This window comes from Carettochelys insculpta, chromosome 8 (assembly GCF_033958435.1).
Source record: "Carettochelys insculpta isolate YL-2023 chromosome 8, ASM3395843v1, whole genome shotgun sequence".
Classification (NCBI taxonomy): domain Eukaryota; kingdom Metazoa; phylum Chordata; order Testudines; family Carettochelyidae; genus Carettochelys; species Carettochelys insculpta.
Genome location: NC_134144.1, coordinates 13,274,138 through 13,292,456, shown reverse-complemented (window position 1 = coordinate 13,292,456; position 18,319 = coordinate 13,274,138). Strand labels below are relative to the sequence as shown.

At 41.7% G+C, this 18,319-nt stretch overlaps 1 protein-coding gene across 4 annotated transcripts in view; it reads right to left on the bottom strand.

Annotated features, from left to right (window-relative positions):
- Nucleotides 1–18,319, bottom strand: part of ALS2 (alsin Rho guanine nucleotide exchange factor ALS2) — a 231,950-nt gene that overhangs the window by 35,662 nt on the left and 177,969 nt on the right. For all 4 annotated transcript variants that reach the window (XM_075001885.1, XM_075001886.1, XM_075001887.1 and 1 more), the window contains 9 exons: nucleotides 15,134–15,274; nucleotides 11,641–11,795; nucleotides 8,764–9,689; nucleotides 6,283–6,643; nucleotides 5,129–5,297; nucleotides 4,582–4,678; nucleotides 4,018–4,095; nucleotides 2,684–2,863; nucleotides 313–484 (listed from right to left, as the gene is read on the bottom strand). In XM_075001885.1, coding sequence (XP_074857986.1) covers nucleotides 313–484; nucleotides 2,684–2,863; nucleotides 4,018–4,095; nucleotides 4,582–4,678; nucleotides 5,129–5,297; nucleotides 6,283–6,643; nucleotides 8,764–9,689; nucleotides 11,641–11,795; nucleotides 15,134–15,153 — 2,158 coding nt within the window. In that variant the 5' untranslated portion in view covers nucleotides 15,154–15,274. The remainder of the gene's footprint in view (nucleotides 1–312; nucleotides 485–2,683; nucleotides 2,864–4,017; nucleotides 4,096–4,581; nucleotides 4,679–5,128; nucleotides 5,298–6,282; nucleotides 6,644–8,763; nucleotides 9,690–11,640; nucleotides 11,796–15,133; nucleotides 15,275–18,319) is intronic.

Below are 18,319 nucleotides of genomic sequence, written 5' to 3'. Positions count from 1 at the left end.
TTTGATCCCTGAATCATTCCTTCAAAAGAGCAGGGGCTGTGTGGATGCTCTCTTCTGAAAGAGCGGATTGCTCATTCGAGCCACTTTTTTGTGTGTGGACGTGCTCTTTTAAAAGAAGATCTTCCAGAAGATCATCTTTTGAAAGATCAATAATGAAGACGCAGCAAAACGCGCTGAGTTTGTAATTTAAAGAAAATACCATTACCTCATGAATGTCTCCAGACCAGATGAGGTCCACAAATAATATATATGCACATACATAATTTCATCATGGGCTGTGAAGATATAATAATTGATTTAAGCTTATCTTACCTAAACCTAAAAGGGGTCTGAGGACCTGAGATTTGATCTCACTCAGTTTGCAATAGAATGTTCTTTCTGTAGAAGCCAACTCATGCAAGCTTGAAATATATCCCATAATGTTTCTGTCCACCAAGACCAAACAGTTGTCCCCACCTGCTGTCACGCTGCTTATGTACCCTAACTGAAAGAAGAAAAAAAAACAAATACTAATCTTTTGTAAAGCAGATTCTAATACAAAATTAAAAGTAATGTGATGAACACAGTATAAAAACCTAGACTGACAGCTTAGGATTTTTGCTGATACTAAACAACTTGATATCCATGAGTGTACCCAGTATTAGGAAAGTTTACCATTAGTTCAAGATGGGTGTTGGCTATCTGTTCCCCTTCCACCCCACCATTCATGCAGCCCACCAACCCATTTTCAATGCTGTTTGACTGGCAAATGATGGGCAGAAGGGAGTCAGGAATCCATATTTAAACATCCATTGTCAACCACTAGTAATTTTGCAAGTGTCAAACAGGGCCTAGGAGACAGGAGATGACCCTTAACTCATTTAGCTGTCACTCATGCAAGAGATATTGACCGTGAATTCATCTACTTCAAACCTGCAAAATATTTACTTTGCTTTCCTTCAGTTTCTTCATGAGTACACACCACATTCCTTTCCCAAACAATTAGGTTATTTCTCTTTACAACAGGAAAAATTATTTCTCTTTTGTGATGTTTTGGACGCATGTTTGCTCTACTTTTCCTCATTTACAGAACTACACCAATCAGCTCCTTTTTTATTGTGGAAGACAAGTTAACCGAGTAAGGATATAGTAACAGAGAGTAAGCCGTGCTAGTCTATATACTATCAAAACAAAAAGCAGTCAAGTAGCACTTTAAAGACTAGCAAAATAGTTTATTAGGTGAGCTTTCGTGGGACAGACCCACTTCTTCAGACCATAGCCAGACCAGAACAGACTCAATATTTAAGACACAGAGAACCAAAAAACAGCAAGCAAGGACGACAAAACAGAAAGATAATCAAGGTGAGCAAATCAGAGAGTGGAGGAGTGGGGAGGAAGGTCAAGAATTAGATTGAGCCAAGTATGCAGACAAGCCCCTATAGTGACTCAGAAAGTTCCCATCATGATTTAAACCATGTGTTAATGTGCCGAATTTGAATATAAAAGTCAGCTCGTCCACTTCTCTTTCCAAAACGGTGCGATAATGTCTCTTCAGTAACACACATACCTTGAGGTCATTGACAGAATGCCCCATTCCATTAAAATGTTGACTAACTGGTTTGTGGATCTGGAGTGTTTTGATGTCTGTTTTGTGCCCGTTGACCCTTCGTCTAAGGGAGTTAGAAGTCTGTCCAATGTACAAAGCACCTGGGCATTGTTGGCACGTGATGGTATATATGATGTTAGTAGAGGAGCATGAGAAAGTGCCCGTGATTCTGTGAGTAACCGGGTTAGGTCCAGTGATGGTATTTCCAGAGAAGATATGTGGACAAAGCTGGCAGCGGGCTTTGTTGCAGGGAAAGGTTCCAGGACTGGTGTTCCTGGGGTATAGACTGTGGCTGTTAGTGAGGATCCTCATGAGGTTGGGAGGTTGTCTGTAGGAGAGAACACTCCAGATCCACAAACCAGTTAGTCAACATTTTAATGGAACGGGGCATTCTGTCAATGACTTCAAGGTATGTGTGTTACTGAAGAGATATTATCGCACCGTTTTGGAAAGAGAAGTGGACAAGCTGACTTTTACATTCAAATTCGGCACATTAACACATGGTTTAAATCGTGATGGGAACCTTGAGTCACTATAGGGGCTCATCTGCATACTTGGCTCAATCTAATTCTTGACCTTCCCCCCAACCCCTCCACTCTCTGATTTGCTCACCTTGATTATCTTTTTCTGATTTGTCCTCCTTGCTTCCTGTTTTTGGTTCTCTGTGTCTTAAATATTGAGTCTGTTCTGGTCTGGCTATGGTCTGAAGAAGTGGGTCTGTCCCACGAAAGCTCACCTAATAAACTATTTTGCTAGTCTTTAAAGTGCTACTTGACTGCTTTTTGTTTCGAGTAGGGATATAGTGTTGCTTATGGTGTCTACACTAGATTGCATTTAGACTGCGATACTACTCCTATTCCACCAGTTAACTCATGATGATAGCAAGCAAGATTCCTTGCTACAAGCTCGGCATGAGCGCTGATGACTTACTGTGGATCTCTATCAATATCACCTCAGATTTAGCTACGTATAGTGAAAGTGTTTCAGATCTCTTCTTTTAATTAGTTAAAAATCTAGAAGAACTTCTCAGAGGCAACACTGAGCCATTTTAAGGAAGCACCAATACTACATGGATCAGAAGGAACTAGGAATACTCACCTTACTACAGGTCAGCAACAGAGTTGGACTCTTAGTGCAATTGTTTCCAGGTAAACTATTTTCACTAGTCTCCTCTCGACCACTGTAATATAATCGAGGCTGAAAGTCTTCTCCATCCACTAAAAAGAGGGAATAATCTGGTCCTGCTGCTGCACTCCAGACTCCACTATCACCACACACCTGTAATTTGAAGGGAGAAAAAAGAGTGTCCGTTACTTACCAAAGAAACGAGACTCCACCTCACCCATGATCTGTTTCTACACAAAAGAAAGAATCCTGGACTGACATATTTTAGACAGGTATCAGTCTCCCTAAAGAGTAAAATGGCAAATTTTCAGCAAGACACGTCTCAGTCCTATCTCACTATTCCTAAAGTTTGTTTTTCAATTACAATGCAAATGATCTTTGCAAAATATATAGACAAATATGGAGATGGTTCAGATACTGATCTCTTTATAAGAGAGACCGCCATTTAAGTGCATATATTCTGGTTGATAGGGATGCTGCTGAGCTTTCCTAGTTGTATGGCAGTGTTTCATTTAGACAAAACAGCACAAGGCACAGACAAGTGGTTTGGATGAACCTAAACTGATCATTTTGAGATCTCTCTCTGATCAAGGAATTTTATTCTAAAGCCAATTAAATACTCATTTTAGTATAAGGCATGACTAACATGTCCAGAAATACACAGTCAAATGACAAAAATGGTAATTAGTGATTAGGATAAAATGACTGAACAGCTTTAAGATTATGGCTTGAGGCTTATTGGAACTTTGAAAGATGTATAACTGGAGAGAGAAAAGTCATGCAATCAACATCAGATCTAGCATCATCTTAGGTTTGGCCAAAGAGTTAGCTACTTTAAAAAAAAAAAAAAGTGACAAAATTTAAGACTAAATGTGTTGGAAATCTTTGTTTCTAAACAAATAAGAGTTTAAAAATGAGAGCAATGAAGTGTGAAAGAAAAAGCTTAACAGAAACTAAACTAAGAGCAAGTTAACTTACATTTATTTCAAATGGTTTTAATTCACATTCTACAATTTTTTTAAGTAATTCAGTAATGACTTTAACTTCCTCATGTACGATTAAAATCAATTAACAGTGCCTCTTTAAATAACTGTGCTGCCGGTGTTAGCATAAGATCATCTGAGAGTCAAGGTAACAATGGAAACCAAAAGGTTTTGTTAATTTAGAGCACTGCCAAAAACTTTTTGTGGGTATTTTAGCAAGACTGAAGGTCAAACATCTGTTTTTCAGTGCTCTTAAGACTCAGTGCTTGGGGAAAAGTCCATATTATAAAGTGGACATGGAATCCAGAAAGATGAAGAGAGTACCTTTGCAAGACGAGGGACAGTAGTTGGAGAATTTAAATGACCAAGCTGGCCAAAAGTATTACTGCCCCACGAATATACCTGTGTAAAAACACGGGGGGGGGAAATAGTTAACATGCACAGAGTACACAATAATAAGTTTACAGAGACAGACAGCATACATGAACACTATATTTATGCATATATGTATATCACTCAGGATAAACGTTTTAAACAACTAAAAGCTATATTTGAAGGAGCAGTTGAAGAGAAATCTGGTAAGAGAAGTTTCCCAAAGGAAGTCCTTCCTCAACTCGCTTTCCACTTAAAATTTCCTCATCTGTGCAAGGAGGGAGGAGGCATAAACTACAGTCAAACTACCACTCTTGTAAGCAGAGTAGCAAGGATACATGTTCATACAAAATAGAGAAAGTTAATGGAAAAATCATAATGACATTCATCATTCTCACTCCTCAAAATTCTCACTCCACATAAGAATGCAGAGCTTGGAAGCACAAAAAGGCCAATCCAGAAAACAAGTTAACTATGCAATAGATGCATAATAAAAAGTGACCATTATGACCATACCTGTGATTTGGCAGTGAGTGCCAGGGAATGGTGGCCACCAGCAGCCAGTTGTATCACTTCCTTACTGTCCAGACTTTTTACACACAATGGTTGAAGCCTGAACCACCCCCAGCCACAAAAAAACAAAACAAAACAAAAACAAACAAAAAAAACACAGAATCAGAGATCCTCAGCATGAAACACATAATAAAAAAACATTTTGTATATTTTTGAAACAGAACAAACATGCACCACAGCATCAGAGATCACAAAGCTCTCTGGTGATCAAATAGCTTAGTCATCAAAAGAGCACTGAGCCAGTCCCGACACTGTAGGTGTCATTTCACAATTGGATTTGCCACTAGAATCAGGATTTTGCCCTTCAAGTCTACGTTATCTTGCATCAACCACATAGTGATAAAAGAAAAACCCACTTTTTTCAAACACAAGGCTGTCTTTGGGGTTCTTCAAGTATAATCAGGCAGTTGACAGATTTTCAAGAGTTCTCAACACCCAACTCCTCACATTGCCTCATAGGTAAGATTAGCTTTTGCCAGTGAAATCTTACCTTGGCAGGACATCACCATGTCCTAACTGTCCTTCTTTGCCTTTCCCCCAACTCCACACCTCAGTTCTTAAAGATGGAAGAAGTGCATCAGCCTCTCCACTATAGGTTGGGGTCAGAGCCACTGTCCTCATTTTTGCCCGTCCTACTTTTCTTAGGAGCCTTGGAGAAACTGGAAGCAGGCCAGGAGAAACTAGAATCAATATTTTTAAAGCCCCACATGGAAACTCAGATAGGCAATGTCAGTTCATCCCCATTTTAAATTAAACATGACATTTACACAGCACTAGCATTTTATATAATATGGGTACCATATACAGAGTCACTTGAATTCACTGAGAAAAGATTCTTAGGTATCTTAGTTAAGATTCAGTAATACTAGAGAGCAAAAAGGTACACTGATGAAGGCAGCTGTGACAGCACGCTAATACAGATCTAGGTAGTTCTCAGACTTTATCCATGATAGCCTTTCAATAGCTACAAATGTGAAGTATTTAATAACATGCTGAAGTGAATGGGACCTGGGCTATTCTCTGCCAATAAGATTTTTCATGACAGAATAAAGTTATTCTGTACTGATCACCCACCTTCTGCTAAATTTCTCTCAGCTTGGAAAGTGTGTCGCTGAACTCAACCTTACTACTATGAGTTATACAAAGTACTGCATATTCAGAACAATTCACATTAAAAACAAGAGCAGCTATCTGGCTAAGAAGTTTGGTAATGGGACAGGGAATTTTTCTAAACCATTGGCTCAAAGGCAACCAAGAACAATAGTGACAAAGGGTCAGACCAATATCTGTCACGTGTCATATAGCCTACATAAAGTGAGTTGGTTGTTATCAGTTTCTTTTCCAATGAACAAACATTCATATCTCCAAAGGCAACACACCAATGGGTTTGGGACAATCTTTATTTTAAAGTTAAAGAACAGTCCTTTGACTTGTTGAAATAGCACTTAATTCCTACTACTCTTCTTCCCTCTCTTTCCACACTCAAGAAGGTCTGAAGGACTGTTTCTTACATGCACCTTAGCACGGGATATGACTCCACATTTATAATGTAGGTTACTATTGTCAAATAAGGCATACATCTAGTAATTACCACACTTCAAAAACTCTCCCTGGTCTCTTGGTTTCCCCTAGGCATTATCTTACCTTGGGACAACAAGCCAGGCAGGGAAAGTCTTCGGCTGACTCCTTCAGATTCCTCTTCTCGAATATCCACGAGGCTAGAACTCTTCTTTCCTTGCATTGATTCAAGCTTGACTTGCCCTTCCCGAGTGTCTTTCAGCCCCTCAGGACCTGGGGAATGACTACCAGATTGAGATCCAGCTTCACCTGGAGCTGTGCCATAAAAGTTCATTACCTTCTTCAGAGACAATGCCCCAGCTTCATATGTAGCTGCAACTCTGACACCAACTGCTGATGCGCAAGAGACCACCAAACTGTTCAAGGCAGATGTGCTTACACCTGGAGGGCCAGGGAGACAAGCAATGAGTTCTTCTTCTTGAGAAGGCTAAAAACAGAAAGAGAAATCAGTGAAATCTAGCGTAAGTCACAAACCAGGGAAATAGACTGTTCTTAAGTAAATCTGATACATGTAACAGTGGGTGTAAGAGTATCACACACTGCCAAGATACTTTTTAGTAGTTTGTTTTCTCAGTCTAATGTTCATAATAATCCTTTAAATACTTGGAAAACAAAAATGGACATACTGAGTCAGACCAAAGATCCATCTAGCCAGTATCTCATCTTCTGACAGTAACCAATTCCCCAAAGGGAATGAACAAAACAAGTAATCAAGTGACCCATCCCATTGCCCATCTCCAGCTTCTCGCAAAGAGAGGCTAGGGATACCATCCCTGCCCATACTAATTAATGGCCACTGATGAACCTATCCTTCTGGAACTCATCTTGTTCTCTTTAAACTATGTTACAGCCTTAGCCTCTACTACAGCCTCTGGCAAGAAGTCCCATGGGATGACTACGCATTGTGGAGAAAAATACTCTATTTTGTTTGTTTTAAGTCTGCTGCCTCTTAATTTATTTGGTGACTCCTAGTTCTTGTGTTATGGAAGAGTAACTAAGGTAATTTTATTTACTTTCTCCACACTTTATAGGCTTCTATCATATTCCCTTACTCATATCTCCTCCAAGCTAGAAAGTCCTAGTCTTATTAAATGTATCCTCATATGGCACCTGTTCCATGCCCCTAATAATTTTTGTCGTCTTTTTCTGAACCTTTTCCAAAGCCAAGGTATCTTTTTTGAGATGGTGCATCCACATCTACAAGCAGTATTCAAGACGTGACCTTGAATTTAGTGAGTTTATACAGTAGCATTGTGTCTTACCAATTGCTTCACTATTCCTAATATTCTGGTCACTTTTTTAACTCCTGCTGCACAATGACTGCACATCAGAGAGCTGTCCACAACAACATCAAGCCCTCCGAGTGATAACAGCTAATTTAGACCCCATCACTTTCTATGTATAGCTGGGATTATGTTTTCCAACGTGCATTGATTTGTATTTATCAATATTGAGTGGTTATCAACACTGAATAAAAAACAGGTTCTCTCTTGCATATGCACATTGGGATGGCAGTGAAGTGGTGGGACACTTCTTTTAAGAAGTGAATACATGTTTTAAAAAATACATAAAATAACTTGGTCTTTGCAAACAAACTAAAAACAGGGGTTAAAGTTGGGGCTTAAACCTTGTCTGTGTCCCTCTAAGTTCAACTCTCTGCTCTTGATTACAGTAGATCAGCAAACATGCTACCTTTGTGCAAAGCCAGGTGGAAAAGCTTATCAAAGGAGAAGAAATTATTAATTTTGCTCATACTGACAAGCAGACGCCTAGTTAACAATTGTTAATAAAGACAGAAGTATCATAAACAGGAATGCATCAGAGATGCTTCGTCAGGCAGACCTCAGAAATTACGGAACAGCCTTCTGAAGTTTACTGTTAGAGTCAGCCAGGAAACCAGTCACTGCATAAAAAGCAGCACACTAAAGCCTTATCAAAAACACAACCTTCAGGCTACTGACATATCAAATACAAAAGACAGTAACCCCCACTTTCCTTTCTCCTACAGGTCCTTTAACACCTATCTTGTTCCCACGGTCCCAAGATGAAAGGCCCAATCAGTTAAAAGAATTGACTCAGATTCACATGGGATTTTGTTCTGGGCAAAAGATCTTATGGATTTGTAACCACAGAACTCCTTAGTGTGGTTAGAGGGACAAACCATCTGCCAGAGCCTTGGTTAGAGCAGAGTAGAGCTTATCTCCGATACCCTTACTAGCATTCAGGTAGGTTCTTGTATTGCTTTTAGTTTGTTCTCTCTGTAACACTTAACTTTAGTATCCCAAAATGGCATCCTCTGCGTAGACATAAGGACCCAAGACTGAACTAGCACGATGACAATTCTACTTTCTTTTGCAGTCTTAGCAATCAAACCCAAATACAGAAACGATTTAGGACTGAAACGCTGTGATAACTCAAAAATTGCAGGTTTACCTTCAAAATTATATCAATACTGAGAAACCTCTAGTTTTCATGAGTGCACTACAGGATGTCATGCATACAGTACAAATATCAACAGAAAAAGTAGAGACTGGTGATGGTTGGTACCTGTTCAAGTTCCGTAATGACACCCTTCTCCTGGGTGTCATTTAAAGGGTGTTCTGACAGATCTCCGGGTGATCTGTCCGGGTACTCTTTTACTGCTTTTTTGTCAGAAAACAAAATATTTCCAGGACTGGAAATGCCACTATCTTCCTGCACATCGTTGGAAAACACACTTGTCACGTCCGATTCTGAAGCAGCTGCCTCATCTTCCACAAAGGTTTTCTGACCATCCTCACTTTGGCTACCTGTTGTACTTTTCCCAGCAAGATTCTCCGACGAGGAGCAGGAGATGTGGTTTTCTGATTGGGAGTCAGCCAGTGCCACACCTAATGGGCAGCAGTGACTATCTGATATGATTACATGGTCTTCTTTATCTGTCATTGTAATCAAGAGCTGGCTGCAATGATTGCATCTTTCTGGGATAGGTTTCATGTCCTGTGCAGGCAGACATTGTACAAGAGCTAGGCTGTGGTAGGCTCCACAGGCAACTTGGAGTACAACACGTCCTGCCAGGTGTTCTACCTTTTGTGGCTTGGTCACTGGGAAAGTAGTTGTTATGAGACCTAGCTGACAGCCACTTCCCCATGCCCATACTTCTCGGCTTAGTGAAAGTGCCAGGGTGTGCTCCTCTCCACATGCCAACTGCAAGATCCTGACTGATAGCAGAGGACCGGTTTCAGAATCAGAAATACTAATAGGATTTGGGTCTCGCAGGTAGGGCTGGTTAGCTACTGCACACTGGCCTGCAGAGTTGTCTCCCCACATGTATACCACACCATTTTCAGTCACTGCTCCATTATGGTAGCTTCCAGCTGCCACAGTAGTGACATGCTGTCCAATCAAAGCACTTTCTAAGATTGGTGTCTTAGCGTAAGTTTCCTCTAGCCCAATCCTCCAGGGAAGTTTTCCAAAGCTGTAGACCTCGCCACCTGAAAGACAGCATCAGGCTAATGAAATTAAATATATAAACAGAACTCATTTAACAAGATTTTCACGTTAAGTTCATTCTGGGCTCAGTCTTAAGTGCAGTTATTGAAACTACATCTCTCAGATTCTTCTAGGAAATTAATAACTATTAGGGACTCTGTGTTATTGTTGGCAAGAGATCCTACGCTTGAAATGGATTTTTCACCGGCTCTCTCGTTGCTTCTAGTAAATTACTAACACGGGTGCATTGCTTAGTAATTGCTGCTTTTTAAATGAATTGTAGTACATACACCTTAAATTTTTACTGATTCAGAGCAACCTGCTAGTTTAGTTCAAGTTCAGAAGTGAGCTTTGCAATCTATACTTTCATGAATGAATGCAATTCATCCTGTCAGTGGCAATGATTCCGATAATACTGTCAAGAGAATTCACAAAAAATTCTCTTAAAATGGATTACCTCATCCACTTCTTAATATTTATACTATTTCTCATCAGTAAAAGTTAATTTTATACCATGATTAATATTGTAGTATTAAACTTGAAATGTAAGAAAAAAACTCAACTGAGATTTCCGCATAAACTGGGGGCCTATCACATAACCTCCAGATACAATGCTGAAGGAGCAGGTTCAAGCACGGTTCCTTTCTTCCTGTACATTCAGGCTGTTTCTACACGAAGGGACATGGTAATGAGCAGCCTGGAAGATGGTAATGAGATGCGGATGTAAATTTCCCATACCTCATTAGCATATGGCCATGTGATTTGGAGTCTGGAAGAAGCTCTTCCAGACTCCAGAAAACACATGTAGACATGTGGCCCGCGGGAATCTTCCAGAAGGAAACCCTCCTTCTGCAAGCCCGCTCTTCCTCAAAAGACTGCCTCAAGGTCCCTGAAACATGCTGAAGTGCTGACTTTGATACTGTAGCCAGAGTCTATGAAACAGCAAAAACAGGTCTTATTTTTCCTTAATTATGGAAAAAATGTACTTATTGTTGACCTTTTTAATATAGTTTGTCTAGAATTTCATCAACATTATCTAACATCACGGTAACAGTGCCAACTCTTAAAATGAATGAACAAGCAATAGAAAAGACAAAAGTATAACCAATTTAATCCTTAAAATAGATTAATACTGACACTCAGATACCAGTAATCACTAGTGTCATATCCATTAAACAGTGCACTTCAAAATCATATGGACATAGATGCTAAGTTTTTCTAGTTCAGAAATGTTCCATTAGGCAACAGAGTTATATGATAGGTCAGAGAAAAATACACCTGGCTCTAACTGGCACTCCCTAAACTGTAACATTTTTCACCTGTAGCTCCGTGGCACTCAAAGGTGTGAAATTCTGTATTTCCTTTGAAAACATCAGAGAAATATCAACGAAATTATGTCCAGCCTAATCTTTAAAACTGTATGACCACTGATCAGTACAATGAAGTGGCAAAACATGTCAGCACCTAAAGACGTTGTCGCTTGGAACGTATTTTTTGATTCAACGAATCAACTGATCAAATCAAAATTTTAATGCTGAATCTACTTGCTTCCAATTTTTCAGAACTTGAACACACATATACATGATAAACCTCAGACTTATCCCATATTAAGATTTTTCGTAACACACTTTTTAAACCCAAGGCACTTTAACATGCATTTAGAGATAACAGAGTGTGAAAGAGGTCCAAATTATCTTGCCATTTTATAAATAAGACTTCTCAACTTTGAGCTGCTCCTTAATAAAGAGAAAAATTATTCCAATGTAATTTAAAATGACTGATGCCCATAAAACAGAAAAGTTGACTTATTTAACTTTTATAATAAAAGAGATTTTGGCAGTAATATCTTAAATATTTCTTAGAAATTTATTTAAAATTCTAAAACAAATTCTAGCCTAGAGATAATTGGAATTAAGTTGTTTGTTATCTCAGATGTAAAACACTGTCTAATACCTTCTGTTAGAAGCACCCCGTGGTTTACTCCAAGGGCTGCCTGCAATACTGTTTTTCCACTCCAGCCTGGAAGTCTCTCAGGTGTTACAGAGCAGGAACCAGCCTGCCAGATGTGAATCAGGCCTCTCTGTTTGGCTCCTTCTGCCTCTGCTGAGCTACAAAGAACATGAAGAATAAGCTTATAGTTTTGTGCATGCCAGAAAGAAAACACCACTACTCTGAAACAGACTTCCTGTGTGACCTTGGGCACATGACTTAATTTCTTCTAATTAGTTCCAGCTGTAAAATAGCACTTGCCTTCCTCAACTAGATGCTGTGAATGCAAATGCATTAAAGATTGGTAGATGCTCAGTTACTATGGTAGGCTATGTCTAGACTAGAGCGATCTGTCGAAAGAAGTTTCTGTCAGAAGATATCTTCCAGCAAAACTTATGTCGACAGATCACAGCCAGACTGCCAAGCAGGTAGTTGAGCCAAAAGGTCCCACCACACACCGGTGTCAAAGCAGGATATCAGTTGGTCCCAGGACCGTGACTGTCACTCCCAGTTATCCTGCAGCCTCCACATCAAGAGGTAACAGAGAGGGAGACAGTGACTCAGAAAATTCCCATCCTGGTTCAAACCACGTGTTAATGTGCCGAATTTGAATATAAAAGACAGCTCAGCTGTTTCCCTTTGAACAGCAGTGAGAAAATTTTTTTCCAAGAGGTAAGTGAGCCTCCTGAGGGTGGCAGTATAGGCCCTCTGGAGGCCCTCGTTTGCCTGGCGATGGTCCTTCTGGCTGGAGGCCCACCCGCTTGGTAGGGGAATGCTGGCCCACCCTGGCACTGCTTCAGGGCTGCCTTGTTCCAGTGACGGGATGTGGCTGGCTCGCCTTGGCGGGGAGTTGGGGCTGGCTTGGCCCTGGGTCATTGTGGGTCCACCTATAAAGACGACGAGGAAGGATGGAGAGCCATTCACGTAACCTAAAGCCCAAGGTGCTGCTCCTCCTCCTCAGGCTCCAATGTTGGGCGGGAAGGGGCACACGTAGGAGGCGACAATCTCATTTGCTGTGTTGGTAGGGGCAGGCAGAGGAGATGTGTCATCCATCCCCAGGAGCTCCTGCAGCTGCTTGTAGCAGGGGCAGGTCACGGGTCCTGCCCCAGATTGCCAGATGGCGTTGTGGGCCCTTGCGTAGCCCTGCCAGAGCTTGTTTACCTTTTCCTGCACCATGGAGCAGGTGTGGACACGGCAGTGGCCAGATGGACATACACAGGAGCATTGCAGTGCTTGGCTTTGGGGGTCGAGGAGGGTCTCTTTGCCCCACCAGTCCAACAAGGGCTGGACCTTCAGCCCTGGTCCAGGAGAACGCCCGACACCTCGTGCCCCAGGGTGGCTCCTAGGACCCCTCTGGCTGGTCCTCAGGGTCCGGGGGGTCTTGTGGCACCTGTGCCTCTTCATGCTGCTGGCTGGTGTGGCTGTGAGCATGCTGGAAGGAGCTGCACAACACACTGCTGCTCCAACGCTCAGCTTCCTGCCACAGGGTTTCTAGGGCTCCCTGCAGCTTTAAGAACAGCTGGAGGCAGAGACCACAGAAATCCGCTCGCTGTGGTCAGGACGTCCCCCAGGGCACCTGTGTGGTGCCCTGGAGAACTTTTCTGTCAACAAACTGCTACCCCCAGAACATCCAGACTAGCTTTCTACTGACAGATCTCTGTTGACAGGGATGTTCGTCCTCGTGGGGAGCCAGATAACGCTGTTGACAGAAGTCCCACGTTCTGTCTATTTACTGTTGATAGAACACCTGCGGAATGTGGATGCTCTAGGGATTTTGCCAAAAACCCTCTAGCGTAGATGTAGCTGTAGAATATAAATAGATACCTTGCCTCCAATGCTCAAATGAACACACACAATTAGCCTCCTGTGAAGGGGTATTGTGCACACTTCTCAGCACAGAACATCCATTGCTTTCAGAAGGTGGCTGCAGCAAATATTTATATATATATCCTACAGATACGTATTTGTTTCAGAGTAGTCACAAACTAGCTATGAGGGAAGTCTATTTTTGGGCAACTGTGGAACATCCAAAATCAGATGAGACTAACTTGTTCAGATGGAATCTTGTATTATTTCAGTTCTTTTTACCCCACTCCACATTTCCCTCACCCTCCTGCTGAGTTTCCATGCCAGGAAGCAGAGAAGAAGGATGATAACCATGAAAAGAACTTTTGTTAAATCAGAAATACGTCATCTGGCCCAACCAACGGAACCACTATTGAAATTTAAAAGTTAGCTTTTATTTCAAATAAAACTTGCTGAAAATTAACCCACTGGATTTTTATGCAGTTTGGAAACATAGTAATTAAGGTCACATTTTGAATATTTCACTAAAATCACAAATTCTTCTAGGATGCAGAATGATGGAATGCAGAGCCTTTCATCCCCAAGCCAAGTTATATTCAGCCAAAAGTGCTAACAAATGGAAACTGATCACCTAACAGCATTTTACGAAACGAACATGGTAGGTTTATTTCCAAGTGTAAATACCCACATTACAAAAGCCATCACTAGAACTGACACTAATCAACCTCTTTGTTGGTTCTCACAGTAAAGACACTAAGGAGTGAACAACATGAACACTGAACTATCCTCTCACTCTTACGATTCAACCACTCTAGGACAGGCTGAAGTATATTGGGAGGGCAGTGCAGTGAAAGTATGCACGATCCCTGCTGTGTTTCCCTAACTACGGGATTTCAGTCTCCAGGGCTACAAATCCAGCGCTGTTCATAAGAAGTGAAAGCCATTCACATAGTTTTTTTTAAATTAATAAATTCTGTATACAAGAAGAGTTAATTATTTCTGGTGAATTCACATTTTCAGCATTTGAACAGACATTTTGAAGTTGTGGTAGCCAAAGTTGAAAAACAACAAGAAAAAACAGTCACAGTTGTAGTAAGTTATGGAGAGTACCAATCATTCCAAAACCTTAAAGTATGATTATGCTACTACATTTGCTCTCCTTGGCTTCAAACATTCTACAGTATTCTTTTAAAAAAAAACAAAAACATTTAAATTATAACTGTGCAAACTGATACCTTGATTTGCTGGACAGGGAAAAGAGAAGTCTGTTTCAACTATGCTCAAAATAAACATGTTCCAGCAAACAAAAGAAACGTTACAAGTTAAATGAAGCACTTCTTCTAACATCAAATAAAAGCTTCGATAAAACTAAAAACCAAAAATCATTTAAAATCTAATTTTTCAGAAGTAAAACTAACCATCTTTTCCCGGATATTTTTAACCAAAATAATCCACTGAATTAAGTACAAATTTTTAAAAATGTGTCAGGGCTCACATATGCATTATTTAACCCAAAAAAAAAAAAGTCCAAACATTTTTAACATTTTTGCTCAGTTTTGATTTAGATATTAGAAATTACTTTTAAAGGCAGTTGTTAGCTGTAGTGGTTTTATGCAGACTGCATGGTCTCATTTGGTTTGCATGTTTTTACCTTCTCTCTTGTTGGTCCATCAGTCAGTGGAAGCACTCCATCACCAAATCATTCCTCTTTGCTAGCGAATGGGACAGTTTTTTGAACTATTAGGTGAAATAATCAGATGAACAGGCTACTGAACTGCACATCACACAAACACTGCAAAAGACAGGAAACAAAGCTTTGAGAACACACTATATTAGACAGCCAATAAACTAACATCCACAGAGTACAAAAATGCTTAAAAATATTTAGACTATTTCACGCTTAGCTGGCAAACAAAAGCTAAATAGTCAAACATACCCCACCCACTCATGCTACAACAGGGCTATAAACAAAATGAATAAAGGATATTTCTAAGACAGAAAAAAATCCATCCATACAAGCTGGCTGAGCTTTCCCAACTAGCAAGATTCTTTTTACAAACCACTAAAGAGTAGTACCTAGGATTCAGGAATCTCCGGAAAGCATTGTGCTGCTTTTGCAATGGCATTTCTCTCTCTCTTGACAAAAAAATAATTGATATCAACATCTCTATAATTCTCAGGTGTCATTCAAAAAAGCAGCAGTAGACAGCAACTTTTCCACTGATGTCTGGTAGCTTAACATAGGGGCACCCAAAGTGAGGGAAGCGCCCCATGGGGGGGTGGAATTTCAAAACAGGGGGGCACAGCATGACTGGTTTCCCGCCCCGCCCAGGCCTCTGCTAGCTCGCCCCAGCTGCCAAAGCTTCTCACCCCTCCTGCCTCCTCAACCCCATCCCCTCCTCCCCAGCACAGCCACAGGCAAGAGGAGCAAGCTGTGTGCTATCAACGGCAGCCACTGCCCCATGTGACCCCTGAGCACACCACCTACAGCCATACCACACTGCCCGGTGAAGCCAGGCAGAGGGCACTAGAAGGCCACCACTGCGTTGCTCATGTCCGACGCTGGAGGTGGCGAGGGAGGAGAGCAAATCATGAGAAAGCGAGCTGTGCTACTCTGCTCCTGCCTTGCCCCACTCGTGCTGCTGGTCCCCCCAGCCCAAGGAGGAAGCCTTGAACTTTGCAGCCAGCTTTGCCTGGGCTTCTCCAGATGCTCGACAAGGAGAAGCTGGGGGCACAGGTGCAAATGCTGGGCATGGGAGGAGCATGAAAGGAATGTGCAAAGCAGGGGTGGCCAACCCATGGCTCTTGAGCCATTAAATGTAGCTCCTCTGCAGAGCTGCGCGCTGGGAGTGCTGTCCCCTGCTCTGTGCGTGCATCCCAGAGCTCAGTGGGAGAGCACATGGCAGCAGCAATGGTGGCTCTGGAGAGTAGCCAGCATTGAGTTACAGCAGGAGGAGGGAGGGGAACGGGGTTACAGTGGGGAGCTGGGGGTGCCTGGCTCTGAGGGAGGACATTGAGCCACGTATTATATATTTATTTTATATAGATCTATATTTATCCATATAGAGACATCTAAAACACGTAATACTTGGCTCTTTGTGCTCTATCCACCACTATTTTGGCTCTTTGTCCCTAACTGGTTGGCCAACCCTGGTGCACAGGCTCAGGCATCAGTCAGCAGGAGAAGGGGGTGAGCCTCAGTTGTGACGGGGGAAGTGTATGAGTGACCCCAGCTAGCCCCTTCCTTAGGAAAGACAGGAGAGGCGTTCACCTTCTGCTTCCATTAGGGTGCTGCCTCTCCTAGGAGGCGTCCCTGCAGTGTGTACCCAGCTTAACATGATGCCCACAATGTCCTAGCACAGGGGTGTGCAAAGGGGGGGGAGACATGACATTTCATGGTGCGGGTCAGCACTATTGACTTCCCTGCCACACAGCCTCTGCTGGCTCCTCCAGCCTCTCTCTACTCCTACGACCACCATAGGAGCATGGCGCACCATGTCCGGGAGACTTCTGCTCACTTTCGGGTCACTGGAGGGGCCCTGATAATTGCAGGGACAAAAAGTGGGGCCTGACACAAGGAGTTTGCTCACGCCTGGCATAACCTGACTGCTTTAAAAACTTAACAACATAGCAAGAAACTATTACTGAAGCCCATACAATCAGGAGTACTAAATCTGTAAAGTTATTTCTAAATCATAACATACAAACTACCAGTAAAGTGCCAGTATTTCTGCAGAATTAGCCAAATTGTTAAACGTTTGGGAGAAGCAGGGCAGGGAGGGTGACATTTCAGGTACGCAACACAGACACGATAATGGCGGTGGCATAAAAGTGCTCAGTTAGCCAAATACAGTGCATTACACTGTTGCTGTAGCCCTGATGCTCCAAGGATATGGGAGGGACAACGTAGATGAGGCAGCACCTTTTATTGGACCAACTTCTGTTGGGTGGAAGGAACAAGCGTTCATACTTCACAACACTCTTCTTCAGGTTGGCACACCTGTTATTTTCCACTGTTCTTGAAGAATACCTCAGTGAAACTTGAATGCTTGTGTCTTCCTACAGCCACAGCTGGTCCACTAAAAGGTACCTTAAAAATGAGGAGTCCTGTAGCACCTCAAACACAAAGGCTATGCCTACATGGCACCATAAACTCAAAATAAGCTACACAATTTGCACTACACAAATTGTGTTGCCCATTTGGAGTAGGTTTCAAAATAAGCTCTTTAGGCACATGGTGCTGCCTAAACACCATGTGCCAAAATTAAGCCCTATTTTGAGGCATCCCTGGACTCCTCATGTGAAGAAGTGTACAGGGATGCCAGAATAGCATGTCTGTTACTTCAAAAACAACGGGTGCATTGCATAGACGCGGGTAGCCATTTTGGGATACCACAATATCCCAAAACAGCACCGGCCATCTAGACATAGCCTAACAGATTTACTTGGGCATAAGCTTTCAGATGCACCTGAAAAAGCATTTTTGTGTCCACAAAATCTTTTGCCCAAATAAATCTGTTTGTCCTTAAGGTGCCACAGGACTTCTTGTTACTCTTGGGGATGCAGACTAACAAGGCTGATCCTCTGATACTCATCTGCCTCGTTTCTCTCAAAAAGCTGTTAAGATGAGGTATATGCTTTGTCAAATGCAAAGTCATTTTAATAAACACTAAATCCAAGTAATGACATTTTTCAGATGGATAAATAAAAGCTACCAAACAGAAATGCTAAACTTATTTTAATATGTTACACTCTTAACGATAAAATATAGTACATACCCTTAACTAAATATTTTGAACCACTCTCTAAGAATACCTGAGCCATATTTCCCACACCA